This window comes from Dreissena polymorpha, chromosome 3 (genome assembly GCF_020536995.1).
Source record: "Dreissena polymorpha isolate Duluth1 chromosome 3, UMN_Dpol_1.0, whole genome shotgun sequence".
Classification (NCBI taxonomy): Eukaryota; Metazoa; Mollusca; class Bivalvia; order Myida; family Dreissenidae; genus Dreissena; species Dreissena polymorpha.
The window spans coordinates 33,498,249-33,514,192 of NC_068357.1; the positions used below are offsets into that span (position 1 = coordinate 33,498,249).

A 15,944-nucleotide genomic window follows, 5' to 3' on the forward strand; every position below is an offset into this window, starting at 1 on the left:
CAAGTCTGTGGATATATAAAGCGACCCGAACAGCTATGGTTATGAATCGTGATTTGAAACTTTAAACAAACCATGTCAAATAACCTTGCAGGGTTCGTTGTTCCGCAGACCGATGACTGGAACAGAGTGGTGCTTGCAACAGAAAATTTCGTTGTTTCGCAGACCGAGGACTGGAACGGAGTGGTGCTTGCAACAGAAAATAGGTTCGTTGTTCCGCAGACCGAGGACTGGGATGAAGAAATTCGACAGTACGAAGCAGGTATGTTCGTTGACAATGCTTGTTTACTTATTCGTTTTGTTTGCCAAATATTGAACTTTGTGAATAAAATGATGCCTAAATTTCACATTTTCTTTGTCCATGTTTCAAATGGAAATGTGCGCTTGTCGAAACACGCATTGAACGCAATTAAAAATAGTGGTGTAAAAAATAGGGTCGTACATTGCACAAGGGTTTTTAAATAAACCCTTGGCTAGCCAGGTTTTCCTTTGACACGCCGAAATGTGTAGGCCTGTTTTTAAATGTTTGAAGTCTTTGATACAACGACATTTTTTGCGAACGAACGTTCGTAGACTCAGTTACGCATTCATCTGCTATTTATACAAAAAATTGAAATGTAAATTTTATATCTATTCATGTAGGAATCAAATGCCTTATTGTCAGAGAAATAAAACGCCCGGAAATTAGCGGGGGGGGGGTCTGTTTCAATATATGGTTATATTGTTTTCTTGTCTATTTCCAGAGCAAGCCCAGCGCGAGTTACACACGTTGTCAAACGTGTTAAACCGTGATGTGGACAGTAGAGCAAAAGAGCTGATGGAAGAGGCTATTCGAGCAGATGCCATTCGACAATTTAAACTGTGTACCATATGTTACATTTCCGACAAAAACTGTACTTTAACAAAGTGCGGACACACATTCTGTGAAACATGTTGTGTGTTAATGTTGGGAAAATATTGTGGGATGTGCAGGGCGACGGTTACAGGATGGGTTCGGATGTTATTTACTGACTAGACTGTTTTGACTGTGTTTAACTGTTTATATGCATTTTCATTTGATGCGCGTTTGTTTTCTTGCATTTGTTTGCATTTATAAAATGTTGAAATGTGTTTCATGTGTTGGTCGTAAGTTGAGCAGGTTAGCGAATTGACTTTTAAAGCACGAAACATGTACTGTAAATCTACAGCTCTCGAACGTTATTTCTATCAATGTAAACAAGCGAGGGAAAAGAGTAAATTACATCGGTTTAACTCAATTTGCTCGAAAACCTCTCGTAATATCAAGATGAAATTTTCACCACAATATTTTATCATATGATAGGTATAATTTTTGTTTGCCTATTTTGTTTTTACTCGGCTACTTGTATCAGATATTCAACTATACAAAATTCGCTAACAAGAAAACTTTTTTGCCTTTTCGTTTTGCGACAAAAAATATATACTGTTAAATAGGGATTGTTTTTCTGAATGATTTGGTGTATCAAACTATGTATGTTTGTGAATCATTCCGATTAAACGAGCAGACAGTTAAACGCAACTTTGATAGTTTTCTTTACATAGCGCCAAAAATCATGATATGTTATAACGTCATTTTGTTTCATATAAACAACCAAGGGGCGATTAAACAGAAAATTGGTTTAAGTTAAATATCTCCGGAACGATTCATGGCATCGATATCAAATTAAAAGTACAATACCCAGCTTATTGTTAGCTACAACTTTTCTGCTGTTATTTTTGTGCCAACATACATGCTTATGTGATAAAAATCACTTGAAAAACGTTTGCAAGAAGAAAACTTTTTTATTTCCATGATTTATGAAACACGACTTATATCATCTGATAGAGAATTTCATTTGGAGCATTTTGATATAACATGCCTGTATGTATGTTGTATCGCTTGATCAAGACTGACCGAAAACCATTTTCCTATAATCACGCCTTTACTTTTTCAACATATAAACTCGGAACGTCATCTATCTGTAAGCAAGCGAAAAACACATTTTTGGAACCACGAAATCACATTTTCTCGAGAACGTCTCAAGATATCAAGATGAAATTTTCAAGACAATAATTAACAATGGGATAGCTAAAATATTTGTTTTGTATGTTTTGTTCTAACACGACTTATTGTATCAGATATTTTAGGTAACAAACTTCGCTAACAAGAAAACTTTTTTGCATACAGAGCATTTATCTTTATTTTGGTATAATCTTGTAGGAAATTCAATTCCACGCATTTTGATATATGACACTTAACTGTATGTCTCAACACAACAATAAAACAGTCCGATAACGGATTTTAACTAAACGCATTTCTGTCTAACATTAGATTTTATTTTAACGTCGAACAATCGCTCTGTACTGTAAAATGAACACTGATTTCGTACAAAGTTTAAGTCGCGTTTTCGCTACAACTAGTTGACATATATTTATGACATTTTCGCCAAAATATCAAACATGATAATAGCATCAAGTTTTGTGGGGATCATTTTTCGCTAACATTTACGCATATAGTAGAAATGCTTAGTTTTTCGCATAAAAATCACTTCGCTGAGAATGAAAAAAATTCCCATTTTAGACAAGTACATAGCAATTGATACCATTCGATAGGGAATTCTGTTCTGCACATTTTGATATATGGTAATCCACAATAAGTCTGATTACAAGGAAACTACTTCGACAAAACGCATTCGTGCTTATAGAAATTTCGAACTTTAAAGTATCGAGTTAAACTGAATGACGTTAAGATAGCAAATATTTCACAAAACTGTGTTTGTTTGGAAGAGGTTTAACTTAACTTTCTCGATAACGCGTGAATACATTTCGATGAAATTTTCACTACCATAACTAGCAAATATATAGGAACAATGTGTGTTAAAGCATTTTTGTATTTCATCAACGAGTATATGTCAAAACTTCTGTTTATTGACCAAACTTGGGTTGGTATGAAGAAAAGATTTTCATTCCGCAATATGGTACTGAGATATTTGTATCATGCGATGGGGAATTCATTTCTGCGCATTTTGGTGTAACATACTTGATGTTTTTGTAAAACGCTGCAGTTATAAGGACAGAAAACCATATCACAACAAACACACATTTGTTGAAAATCGTAAATTTGACCCTTCGTTCTTAGTGCATATTCACGTCATTTGAATAAATATCATCCTACAACTTAAAGGGACGTTTACATATCGATGATAGAAAATTGTATTTCTCGCGACTGATTTAAGTCGGATATCTTTAGAACCCGTTGACCGAATTCAATGAAATTTTCAACAGATTAACAAAAATTTCTATGCGCACACACTGATACTATGTGTTTATACAAAATCGAATGCGCGAGTTAAGATATTTTGATCTAAGCACAAATTTTTATGACATTTCCAAGTTATATGCACAATTGTACAGATAACCAAAATATTTGTATATCAATTTGTAGGCGCTATTTTGCCGAACATTTTGATATATGTGGTTGGATATTTATTTTCTATTTCTAAGTGATACCAGTACTACACTCGCAAAACATAGTTGAAACACAAAAATCAAGGTTGTCCCTTTAACAAAGCAAAGCATCGAGCATGTCGTCAAACCTACGTCATATAAACAATATTTAATTTTCAAAATTCTTAGAATCCTGAATTCACAACGTCATTTAAAAAATCTCATCTTTCAACTTAAAGGGATAGTAACATATCGACGATAGAAAATTGTATTTCTTGCGACTGATTTAAGTCCAATATCTTTAGAACCCGGTGTCCGAATTCAATAAAATTTTCATCAGATTAACAGAAATTTCTATGCGCACACACTGATACTATGGGTTTATACAAAATCGAATGCGCGAGTTACGATATTTTGATATAAACGCAAATTTTCATGATATTTCCAAGTTGTATGAACAATTGTACAGATAACCAAAATATTTGTATATCACTTTGTAGGCGCTATTGTGCTGAACATTTTGATATATGATGTTGGATATTTATTTTCTATTTATTCGTTATATCAATACTATACTCGCAAAACATAGTTGAAACAAGAAAATCGAGGTTGTCCCTTTAACAATGCCAGCGCAAAATACTATCGAGTTGCTTTCGTCAAAAACTACGTCATATAAACAATTTAATTTTCAAAATTCTTAGAACCCTGAATTGTTCTGGCTATGTAGAAATAAACGGGTATAACGGGGATATTTTTATGCCGGAGTTAAATGTACACTACTTATAGTGAATATTTTTGATGGATTACTCACATATTTTATATGATTTAGGATTATTTCACAATGCTACTGTAGGTTAGTAACTTTGACTAGATATTTTTTTATTTCTATTATGGGTTCATGTTTAATGTGAGCATCTGCCCAAAACTATACACTAAAGCACAAAAGGCAATGGATTTGCTGTATATCAAAACTAAAAGAAATACTGGAAATACTGGATGGATTTGATGGACTCATGCTTATCAATTTTTATGACCATTCAATCTGTGAATATTTCGGCTTGTATGGTCATGAAAAAATAGTCGCACTGTCACGCTTTGGTTAAAGAGCCCACCATGTAATCAATAACGTTTCAATCTTAATAAGAAGGGATGCACATTCCCGAATGCATCCTTCCTCATGATATGTTGAGTTAAACATGTTCATTGCACATAAAAATGTCACAAAAAAAGATGCAGTGCCAAATACCGACCGCATGCAGTGCGCGAGCATAACTAAACATGTGGTATTTAAACATATGGTATTTAAACATGTGGTATTTAAACATGTGGCATTTAAACATGTGGCATTTAAACATGTGGTATTTAAACATATGGTATTTAAACATGTGGTATTCAAACATGTGGCATTTAAACATGTGGTATTTAAACATTTGGTATTTGAACATGTGGTATTTAAACATGTGGTATTTAAACATGTGGTATTTCCAGAAGACATTTAATTCGGCTTTGCAAGACACTGTGCTTGGTATTTCGTAAACTAACATTATATAGCAAGCACAACATTAACTGTTCAATAAAACAGCGTTCATGTACATTAATTGTGTGAACTCAAATCATAAAGTATACGATTTTCTGTCATTCTTGGTTTGGTCGTTGAAGAGATAAGACGTATTTTTTGTGCTCTCGACGTCGCGCTCAGTATATAAATTAAACTGCGCGGGCAAAAAAACGCTCAGTTAACCAATAAACTTTGACAAAGACAGACGTTAATTTTGTGATCTCTGAAAAAAATTTGACATAATTTTTTTTTATGATGACTATGTCTCAGTTGACTTTTGAACGTTAACGAATATAAACGTACTTTCGTGAGCTCTAACTACAGTATCGATAAAAAGTTTTGAGTTTAACTAACTTAACTTCGCGTTATAGAATAGCGACTTGGTACTCGGGTTATTGAATGACTGGTGGACTGTAGTGTTAGGTTATTGTCATGAAATAACAACTTGACTTTGACTTGAGTTGTGTGCAATTAAATTTGTGTTGGGGTGTCAAGCGATTGACTTCACTTGAACTCTGGACGTCGGAGTGATCAGATGTGTTTTTGAAGCTGGTGTCTACGAAAACGTGAGTACAAACTTTTGTGTTTGACTGTTGACGTGTCTCACTGTGTATATTGATTTATGATGATTTAAAGCGGCTGGCGTATTATTGTTGAGTTGTTGTACTGATAGAGAAGTGAAATGCGTTGGGTATAAATTACTCAGTACTTATACAGTGTCGATAATATGGTGTGATGAGAGATGATGGTGTTACAAAATATTTACTGAGCTACTTTGGGAAACGAACCGATGATGTAAAAACATTGGAAACATATTTCATGAAAATGCATGTGCTTATATGTACTAAATATGATATTGCTTTACTTGTATTTGCATGTCGTTAACATTTCTATTTTATTTCAGTATGCTGTGGTGAGTATTGCAGATTTAACTTGTATGTGTGGTTTTTAGTTAACGATGCTTAATGAAAACTATTATTGTACACTTAGTATGGAATGATGTGAATGATGATATGATGGGTAGAATTAATCAGTGCTTGTGTCTAGAAATGCTGAATGTTTATTGAAAAGGCTAAATGCTAGCCAAAACTAACAGTTGAGCTACCGTGGGGATGTCAAACGAATTGATGGTGTAATATGATGGTGTATCGACATACTTTTCTTATATGCACTATATTTGATACATGTATTGGTTTACATTTTTTGCATGCTGTTACAGTTTTTGTTTCAGTGTGCTGTGGTAAGTACTGTAGATATTACTTGATTTTTAGTGTCTATGAATGCTGATGTATGATAGCTATAGCATGAGCTCAATGCTAACCAGTATTATGAGTTGATGTATTGTGGTGATGCTAATCGAACTGATGATGTAACATGATGGTGAACACTTACTGAATGCATACAATTTATTGAATTGCGTTTGTTGATATGCACTATAATATGATTAATGTATTGCTTGACATGTATTTTTCATGATGTTTAATTTCAGTTTGCTGTGGTGAGTACTGTAGATTGTATTGCCTATGTATAGAATTCAATAAAAGATTATGACTGAAAACTGCTTTTGATTCTTTTTGTACAGTTTTAGGGACTATAAGTCTATAACAAAAATATGTCGGTTTATGTTCATGAGTGTGGGCTTAATACAGCAATGTTTGAGTAGTACAGAAATGTTTCTTCGTTTGTGGTCGCCAGTTGTCTGTGACTTGTAAAGTGAAAAATACGCATAGCTTTGAATGCAACAACTATTTACTGTTTTAACAAAGATTGTGTACTATGCATGTTTTGATGTAGATCTTTTCAGATTTGACATAAAATGAAGACCTGTCAGTTTAACAGAGCTGGGAAACGAAGAGGTAAGTGTGTTTCATCTTACTATGAACACTGGTATTTTGACAAAAGAAGAGATAAAGTGAGTTTCTTCATTATCATGGTTTCTTTCAGAGTATAACTTATGAACAAATCAAAACCTATTTTTTACTAGATTTTCATGTACTCTTTTTTTGGATGATGAGTAACTTAAAATCATACGGCTAGTACAGTATGGAACATGAATGCTTTGTTCAGATTTTCAGATGTGTGCTGGCAGTTCAAGTCTGGCAGCTGAAGTGAACAGTCATGATTTTGTTGGAGCTCCAACAATATGCTAGAAGGTAAGTAACTATGTTTAATTTGCATTGCATGTTTTCCTATGTTTCAGACTTTTAAACAGAGATGTCATGATGACTGGAGTTGAGCACAGGGCAGTGATAAAGTAAAAGGTAAGTACTTTTGACTGAATGTTTGTTCTATGCATGTTTTGCTATAATACATTCCAGGAGTGCTTATGCAGTGATGATTTGACAGTTGAGTGAAAGTGGAGCCATGCAGTCTTGATTTTGAAGCTTCTCAACAAGCCTTGAAGGTAAGGTTAGAATGACTCAATGTTAGTGAATTATTTAAAAAAATATACTGTCAGTGAAGTACTGTCAGTTGCATTTGGACAGTTGAGCAGAACAGACGTAGCTGTAAGAGCTCTCATATCTGTTGTGTAAAACTGTCCTAATGATATGTTATGCTTGTTTGTTTCTGTTGTACTATTTTTCAGATACGTTTGGCAGTGAAGGATTGAAAGCTGACATGAACAGAAAAAAGATGCTGTTGGCAGTGATGGGTTTGGAAGCTGGCATGAACAGAAAAGCAAACATATGGTGAGTACAAAATAGTTTTTATATGGTATGTTTTGTGCATGCTTCTATGTTTCAGATGTACTTGCAGTCAACAACGAAGATGATTCAAGAAGAGAAACATTGTTGTGATGTGAATAGAACGTTCAAATAGGGTAAGTGTAACAATTGTGGTAGTTTGATTTGTACCATGTGTGTATTGCTATGTTTCAGATTGCACATGCAGAGATGGTTTCCTACTGGGTGTCAATAGAAGGGACACGAGTAAAAACGATTTCAACTGCTAAACCACAATTCAAGAAGTTGGGTACGTTTTAAGTCATTGATTTGAGGTGTACAATGTGTTCTTTACTTTGTTGCAGATTCGAGTCACTGGTTTACACATGGAAGAAGATTTCCACCTCTGTGACACATCTTTACAAAAGCAAGGTAAGTTGACCAAGTTGTTTTTTTATTTGTTCTGCTATAATGTGATGTTATGCTATTTTTCAGGTTTTCCATGTAGCTATGGATAAAACAATTTTAAGACAGAATAGCTGCTGCAGCTTGGTTCTGTGTTGGTTTTTGTTTAAAAACGTTTTACATGCATGTGTGTTTCAAAATATTTTGTTTCAGTAGAGGGCCAGATGTCGAGCAGTACAGATGTGTTTCTTGGAGGGAGCTCCCAAACCGTGAGTACAAGTATTTGATATTTAGAAGTCTATGTGAAAGATAATAGCAATGGTAGAATCTATCAGTACTTGTGTTTAGAAATGCTGATGTGTGACGGTTAACTGAAAAGGGTAAATGCTAGCCAGTACTTACACCTGAGCAAACGTGGGATGTCGAACTAACTGATGATGTACTATGATGGTGAACACTTACTTTGTGTATCGAAATGCTTTTGTTGATATGAGTGTGAGCTTAATACAGCAATGTTTGAGTAATACAAAAAATGTATGTACTCTTTTGTGGTCGCCAGTTGTCTGTGATATGTATAGTAAAAAAAACACAACACAAAGCTATGAAGCATACAATTGTTTTAAGATTTTATCAATGATTGTGTACTATGCATGTTTTGATTTAGTTCGTTTCAGATATGACATGACCTGAATATTTGACAGTCGAACGGAGCTGAGCATTGCAGAAAAGGTCTCATAGTAGCCTCAACAGTGAATAAGGATATCAACTGCTGTGACTAAACTGTTGAAGAAGGGTAAGTGGAACAATGTGTTTGTTTTATAAGTACCATGTATGCTTTATTTTGCTCTGTTTCAGAGTAGACATACAAACAGTGTCTTGCTTTGCATGCTATTTTTTAGGTCTCTCATGCAGTGAGGGAAAAGAAGAAGATTTCAATAAAGAATCACTGCTGCAACTCAGCTCTTTAAACAAGGTAAGTGTTTACTATGTTGTATACAAAATGTTTCTCTTTCTTACTATGTTTCAGGTTAACATTGCAGAGATGTTTTGACAGCTTGTGACAGAAAAGAAATTCAGCAGCTGTGTCTTGACTGTAGCCACAAGGTAAGTCGAAACAAATATACTGGTTTGTATGTTGTGTTGTTATGCCCTTCTATGTTTCAGACTTACATTGCTGTGACTGTTCCACAGTGGGTCAAAAAAAAGACGAATACAGGTTTCAAGAAGAAAATTGGCTGTTAAAACTCTGCACAAAATATGAGGTAAGTGAACTACTCTTTTGGTTTGTGTTGTGCTTTGTTCTGCTTAACTATTTTTCAGATTTGAGTGGTGGGTCGTTACAGAGCAGACTTTTTGACAAGTGAGAAGTTGAGAAACAGAGAATGATTTAAGATCAGCTAGGTAAGTCTTGATTATTATGCATTGCTAAATGTTGTTTTTTATTTCAGTATGGCTGTGGTAAGTACACTAACTTTCTATAATTTAATATTGAACTGCTTTGATAACTTGTATCCTGCTATGCAATGCTTAATATATATTTTTCATTTCAGTATGGCTGTGGTAAGTACACAAACTTTCTTTAATTTTCACATTGAACTGTTTTGATGACTTGTATCCTGCTATGCAAAATGTCTTTTTTTTATTTCAGTAGCCTGTTGGTAAGTACGCTAACTTTCTATAATTTCATAGTGAATTGTTTTGATGACCTGTATTCTGCATTGTAAAATGTGTTTCTTTTTCATTTCAGTATGGCTGTGGTAAGTACAATTGCCTTTCATATTGAACTGTTTTGATGACCTGTATTTTGCATTGTAAAATGTGTTTCTTTTTCATTTCAGTATGGCTGTGGTAAGTACACAAACTTTCTTTAATTTTCATATTGAACTGTTTTGATGACTTGTATTCTGCTATACAAAATGTGTTTTTATCAGTTCAGTTGCCTGATGGTAAGTACAATTTGCTTCTTTAAATTGCATGTTGAAATATATTTGATGACTTTTGTTCTGCTATGCTCTTTTTCATTTCAGTTGGGCAGATGTAAGTACACTTCATTTATGTAAAAACTGAATATGATTGTTGTGCTATACAAAATGTGCTTTTCTCAATTTCGGGTCAGCAATGGTAAGTAGATTGTGTTTCTTTATGTATAATTTTGTATACATATTGTTTTTTTCATCATAGCATGTTTTTCATATTTATGCTTTGTGTAAGTAAAATGTTCATAAATCATTCTTATCTTAAAACTAAAAATGTATTGTGCTATGCAAAATGTCTGTATGATTTCAGTTGCCAGAGGTGAGTACCATTACAGTTGAAAAGTTAGTTTTGTTTAGTTCAAGTTTTGGTTCACAGTTCTGTTTGTTATTTGGCAAAATTTACATGTATGCATTGAGTCTTGATTTCAGCTCGATTGTGGACTGAAGAAGATTGTCCGCAGAGGGATTGGATACAAAATACAAAGTAAGTACTGAGTTTCTTACTAAAAGTTTTGAGTTGTATTCATTGTGTGTTAATATGCTATGATTGCTATGAACATGACTTTTGTATTTCAGCGAAGACAACATAGGTAAGTAAAATTGTTATCTGTTTCATGTTTACTGTTACAGTTCAATATTGTGTTTATAAATTGTAAGTTGTACAAACACATTCAAAAGTTTCTGATCATGCTTTCGATTTCATTTCAGCTTTACTGCTGGACGAGTGTTCTCTACTACTAGACGTGTCAGGTTTACTACCAGGCGAGCAGTGACAACAAGGCGCCTTTGTGGAAACAACACAACAAAAAAGTGAGTATTAGTTGAAATTGTTTTACTGTATGTTATACTTAAATGCAAAATTGTGCACATAAATTGTAAGTTGTACAATTACAATGAAAGTTTCTGATCATGCTTTTTATTTCATTTCAGCTGTACTGCTAGACGAGCAGTGACAGAAAGGCGCCTGAACATGCAACACAAAACAAAAAAGTAAGTATCAGTTAAACAGTTGGTAGAGTTGTGTGTTTTTCTTTAGCAGTTTGTGTTTACTATTTTATTTGATACATGGTATATTACACATGCATGTTTTTATCATTTCAGGCTGTTTACTTTCATCGTTTACTGTTTAACACAATTTGCTTTTCTATTTTCAGTGCCAATATCCAAACCTTGATGTGGACACCGAGTAGTCAATACATACGTGTGGCGTATAGCTGCGACAAAACCGTGGGTCCATCGCACCGATAACTTGAACATTGGCCCGTGTATGGACATCAGTGCAACTTTGTGAATCCATGTAACTTTGTGAATCCATGTAACATTGCGAATGTGTGTCGATCGAAAAATGTGTACATTCTGCACTGAAACGAACTCGGTGTTGCAAGTGGCAAGTGTTGACAGTGTGTATGTTTATGTTTATGTTTTTACATGAAAAATAAAGGAGATTGTTGTTTTATTGTGCTGGCCAGCAATATTGATGTATTGATGTATGTGTTTGTGTTTAAACTATGCAATACCAAAATCAAACAAAAAATAAACATTAACAGTCATTAACTGTGTTTGGGCGGCCGAGGGGTTTAAGACTCCACAAGTGTGAAGCGCACTGATAGCACTTGGGGGTAAACACCTCGGTATTTCGGTGCTAAAATGTTTTCACGGTGCTTATTTTGACGCACTGTTAGAACTACCAACCAGTAAATGATTGCTTGATTTATAAAACAAATATTCAGTCTCTACTTTGGCACAAGAGACTCTAAGTATCAAATACCAACAATTTAGACGCAGACAATCACATGGTGGTACACCAGTCCGAATATACTCATTGCTCTAGCCAGGATTGCAAATTACTTGTGTTGACTAGCAAGGCTCCCTAGTAACGGAGCAGTGTTACTGGCGTTTTTTGGGTCGATAGTGCTTAGGTGAGGTTTTGCTCGAATCGGGAGCGGGTCACTCGCTTGGGCGAGTTAGTTTTCGCTCGTAGTTTCCAATCTGGCTAGATCAATGTAAGGTTGTCGTTGACTGCTATTTGGCAAGCAGAAAGACAACAGCGGTTAATTAACTGAGTATGGGCGACCGAGGTATGTAGGTGTCAATAGACCGACTCCACAAGTTGCGAAGCGAACCGATAGCACTTGAGGGGAAACGCCTCGGTTTTCGGTTCTAACATGTGTTATCCATGCTGTCGTTATACTCTGGCAAGGCTCCTCAATCTATCGCGAGGGACACTCATTATTGCCCGCAAGCTTTAGAACCTGACGTGGGTCGATGCGTATGCGAGTCCGAGGACGCGATGGCATTTGATAAGGCTACCAACCAGTTAATGATTGCATGATCTATAAAACCAAATTTTAAGTCTACTTGGGCACAAGAGATTCCAAGTACCAAAATACCAACAATTAACAAGCAGACGCTTTTCAAAACTATGACCGCTGAGATTGATAGTCAGATGGAGTCCTGCCCATTTAGCTGTGTAGCGGTCTAGGGCGGGGTTGCAAGTCAATACGAAATGAGGCGCTATAAAGCAACTCGTCCCCGTTATGACCGTCAATACTTTCGACACTATCTGGGAATCCTTTCAACACCACATTGTTGCGCTGTTGGAAGGGTGGTAGGCACGCATGGTGACATGCCTGTGCTTTGCTATGCGACACCATGGTATTTTCGTACGGTGACACGAAATATCTTAATCTGGCTCTCTCAGAAACGCAGGCACGCGTTGACCGAACCTGACCGATGACCGAGCAATAACATTTCTATTAAGTGCTTTAATGCACAAAGTCTGCTAGGGCTGGGGTGGGAAGGCGACTTCTCTTGTACTCAGACAAGAGGAACGGTCACAAGTCCGTGAAAACGCCGAGTGACACCACTAGCTTTTAACCCATTTTATTCGGGATACGGTTTCATTCGTATCGCCCTGACATAAGTTTATCAAAAATAAATATATAAGCAAACAAATTCCTTTCCTGTTTTTTATTGTACAGCCATGAAACGCAAACGAGAGGATTTAACTTTATGGGATGCTGCACACGTCCACAAACACAAAAGTATGTGGTATTGGTGGGAGTACATAAGAAGAAAGGATATGGTTAATCACGAGAAAACTGATTGCGATGTGATTCAATTGTTACAGTCGGCTAGTGTCAAAAAGCAAAAGACACAATCAGATAAATTTTTTACATCATTCTCGGTTGGAATTCGTCCTACTAAACATCAAAAACGTGTCCTCAACGAAATGCTTCGCGTTTCAAATTATACGTATAATTGGTGCTTGTGGTTAGTAAACGAAAAAGGTATAGGACCACACCAATTTGAGCTACAGAAAATTGTTTGCAAAACAAATGCCAATGATGTAGACCCGCAGTACAGAATGGAAAACGATGACTGGTTCTTCAACAACAGAATGACTTCAGTAAAAACAACATCGTGCAAAAACTTTTATACATCTTACAAGGCAGCCAAATCACTCAAATCAAAACTGAAACGACCCATGTCTGTATCAAATATTGTTCAAGGATCGTTTTGTGTTCCAAAACTGTTCATACGAAATCTTTCAAGCAAAGACGTTTCTATCGATAATATCAATATGCTAAACCGATACATCTGTATGATACCCGAAAATTTTGAAAAGCGGTCTAAACCTAAAGAACGATTCCTAAAATTGGCTAAACCGATAACAAAAATACCTCCTTTTGATCATGATGTGAAAATTGTCAAGCGTGCTGATGGCATGTTTATCTTGAATATTCCTTGTGATCCAAAGTATACACGAAGAAACGCATCAAACGATACAATAGATAAACGCGTGTGTGGTATAGATCCTGGCGGTAGAACGTTTGCTACAGTATATGACCCCATTGATTGTAGTGTTTTCCAAGTTGGTATTGAAGAAGACAAGCAGTATGTGATTAGTAAACTTCACAATAAAATTTATCATGCCCATAAGCATTTGACTAAAGCGCAAAACAAAAAGCAACAACAAGCAGCTAGTGAACGAATTGTATCACTGAAGAAAACACATTTAAAACTAAAAACGTTTGTTGACGATATTCACCTAAAGCTTTCCTCACATCTCGTCAAAGAATATGAGTATGTTGCACTGGGTAAAATCAATGTAGCGCAACTGGTAAAGACAGACAGACCAAAACCGCTTTCACCGCGAGCCAAAAGGGATCTGCTATATTGGCAACATTACAGATTTCGCCAAAGGCTAACTCACCGAACTACGAACACAGAATGCATATTGGATGTTCAAAATGAAGCATACACTTCGAAGACGTGTGGAGTGTGTGGAACAATAAACAAAAATCTAGAAAAGAGTGAAACATTTTTTTGTGATCAATGCAAATATAACACACACAGAGACGTAAATGGTGCGAGAAACATTTTGCTGAAATCTTTGCGCATGTTTCCGTTTGAAAAGCAACAACAATAATAACTCTGTAACAATTAGGTCGATCCATCCTAAATTCGAAAGTCCATTGCTACGAGACTTTGCGTTTGCTTAGTCCGGGGCAATTTTCTGCCGAATAAAATGGGTCATGTATGTATGACAAAAGTTACTGCTATATTTGCTAGTATGCTAGTCCGTATTGCATATCGCAAGGTGGTAAAGCGGCTCTTTTCATTTCGCTGTGAAAAGAACGGTCACAAGCCCGTACAAACGCTGAGTGACACCTCTTGATCATGTAGCTTGTATGAAACGTGTTTATACAACCACAGTAGTTCAAAGCAGAACGCTTTTCCTTCTTCGAGGGAGAAGAAATCTGGGTGCAAGTCCCGGCTTTGGTTATAACACGAATACTACTCGCTGCTCAATAGCAATATTCATACTCTTAGACAGTCAAGTTAATCGCGGGACCAAATGCCCATAGGTTCGATTTTGACTTGCTACACTCACGATTGAAATGAACCGTTTAAGCATTCGCTGATAATAGGCATGCAATAGCAATCCAACGCTGAAATGACTCACACTCCTACGCAATTAATTTGTCCGCGGGACCAAATGCCCATAGGTTCGATTTCGAGTTGCTACCACAGCCACTTTTTTCTTGTGTGCATTTTTGGTGCGGGATGCGGCGCTATATTATATGCCCGGAAAATGTTCTGACGGTTTAATAAGGGGGGTGGGGTTTTAAAAAAGACCCCCCCGCTAATTTTGCCGGGCTAATTTTGTTTTCAATATACAATGTCAAACACTAATTGTACTACGAGAGTTGTATCGCATAAGTCATTACAAAAAAATGGTATAAATAGGAGATGAATACGTTAGTAAGTCTAAGAACGTTTGTTTGCAAACATGTCTGTGTACAGTCGTTTTGCGAGGCTTAGAAAATCTGAACCACGAGCCTTCAGTCGCTATCAAACTATGGACCAGAGACTTCAAACCTTTGAAGACAGGCCATCCAAACGCAGCGTGTCAAAGGAAGACCTGGCTAGCCAAGGGTTCATCTACGACCCTTGTGTCATCTCCGACACGAGAGAGAATTTCTCCGACACTATTTTTAATTGCGTTAGATGCGTGTTTTGCAATGCGCACATTTCCATTTGGAACATGGACAAAGTAGATGTGAGAGTTAGGCATCGACAGCTGTGCCCCGCTTGTCCTTTTGTGTTCGATTGGAACATGAACAAAGAAGAAATAGTGAGACTCAGTCATCGACGGTTTGGTCGTGCTTGTCCTTTTGAATTTGAATTTCTTGACTATGAGTTATGCGATAGGTACTTGGAAATCGAGTTTGAAAAGCAATATGAAAGAGATAATTATGGAATTGTGGAAACAGAAAGCGATCAAGATGTTCATTCTAGCGATGATAACCAAAAATATTCAAATAAATCGGTAGAAAGTCTTCAAACAAAAGATGACCAAAAGTATGACGAATACGATAATTATAGTGATTTGGA

The 15,944-nt window shown here is 36.0% G+C and overlaps 2 protein-coding genes across 12 annotated transcripts; both read left to right on the plus strand.

The window, feature by feature from the left end:
• On the plus strand, positions 1-1,529 carry LOC127873670 (polycomb group RING finger protein 6-like). The gene is made up of 2 exons (XM_052417592.1): positions 1-259; positions 741-1,529. Exons 1-2 carry the CDS (start codon positions 73-75, stop codon positions 1,010-1,012), a joined length of 459 nt encoding a protein of 152 aa, XP_052273552.1. The 5' UTR covers positions 1-72; the 3' UTR covers positions 1,013-1,529.
• A 3,857-nt stretch (positions 1,530-5,386) lies between these two features.
• Positions 5,387-11,499, plus strand: LOC127873613 (uncharacterized). Of its 11 annotated transcripts, none has more exons than XM_052417489.1 (6): positions 5,387-5,565; positions 5,904-8,094; positions 8,284-8,336; positions 10,752-10,853; positions 10,974-11,033; positions 11,198-11,499. In XM_052417489.1, exons 2-6 carry the CDS (start codon positions 8,005-8,007, stop codon positions 11,289-11,291), a joined length of 399 nt encoding a protein of 132 aa, XP_052273449.1. In that variant the 5' UTR covers positions 5,387-5,565; positions 5,904-8,004; the 3' UTR covers positions 11,292-11,499. The 11 variants fall into 11 exon arrangements, 3 of the variants coding, with proteins under 3 accessions (XP_052273449.1, XP_052273450.1, XP_052273448.1); XR_008046294.1 differs by lacking the exon at positions 5,387-5,565 and adding an exon at positions 8,967-9,040 and having other exon boundaries at positions 5,607-8,094; positions 8,284-8,860; positions 9,232-10,853; XM_052417490.1 differs by lacking the exon at positions 5,387-5,565 and having other exon boundaries at positions 5,615-7,403; positions 7,587-8,094.
• Positions 11,500-15,944: the final 4,445 nt, after the last annotated feature.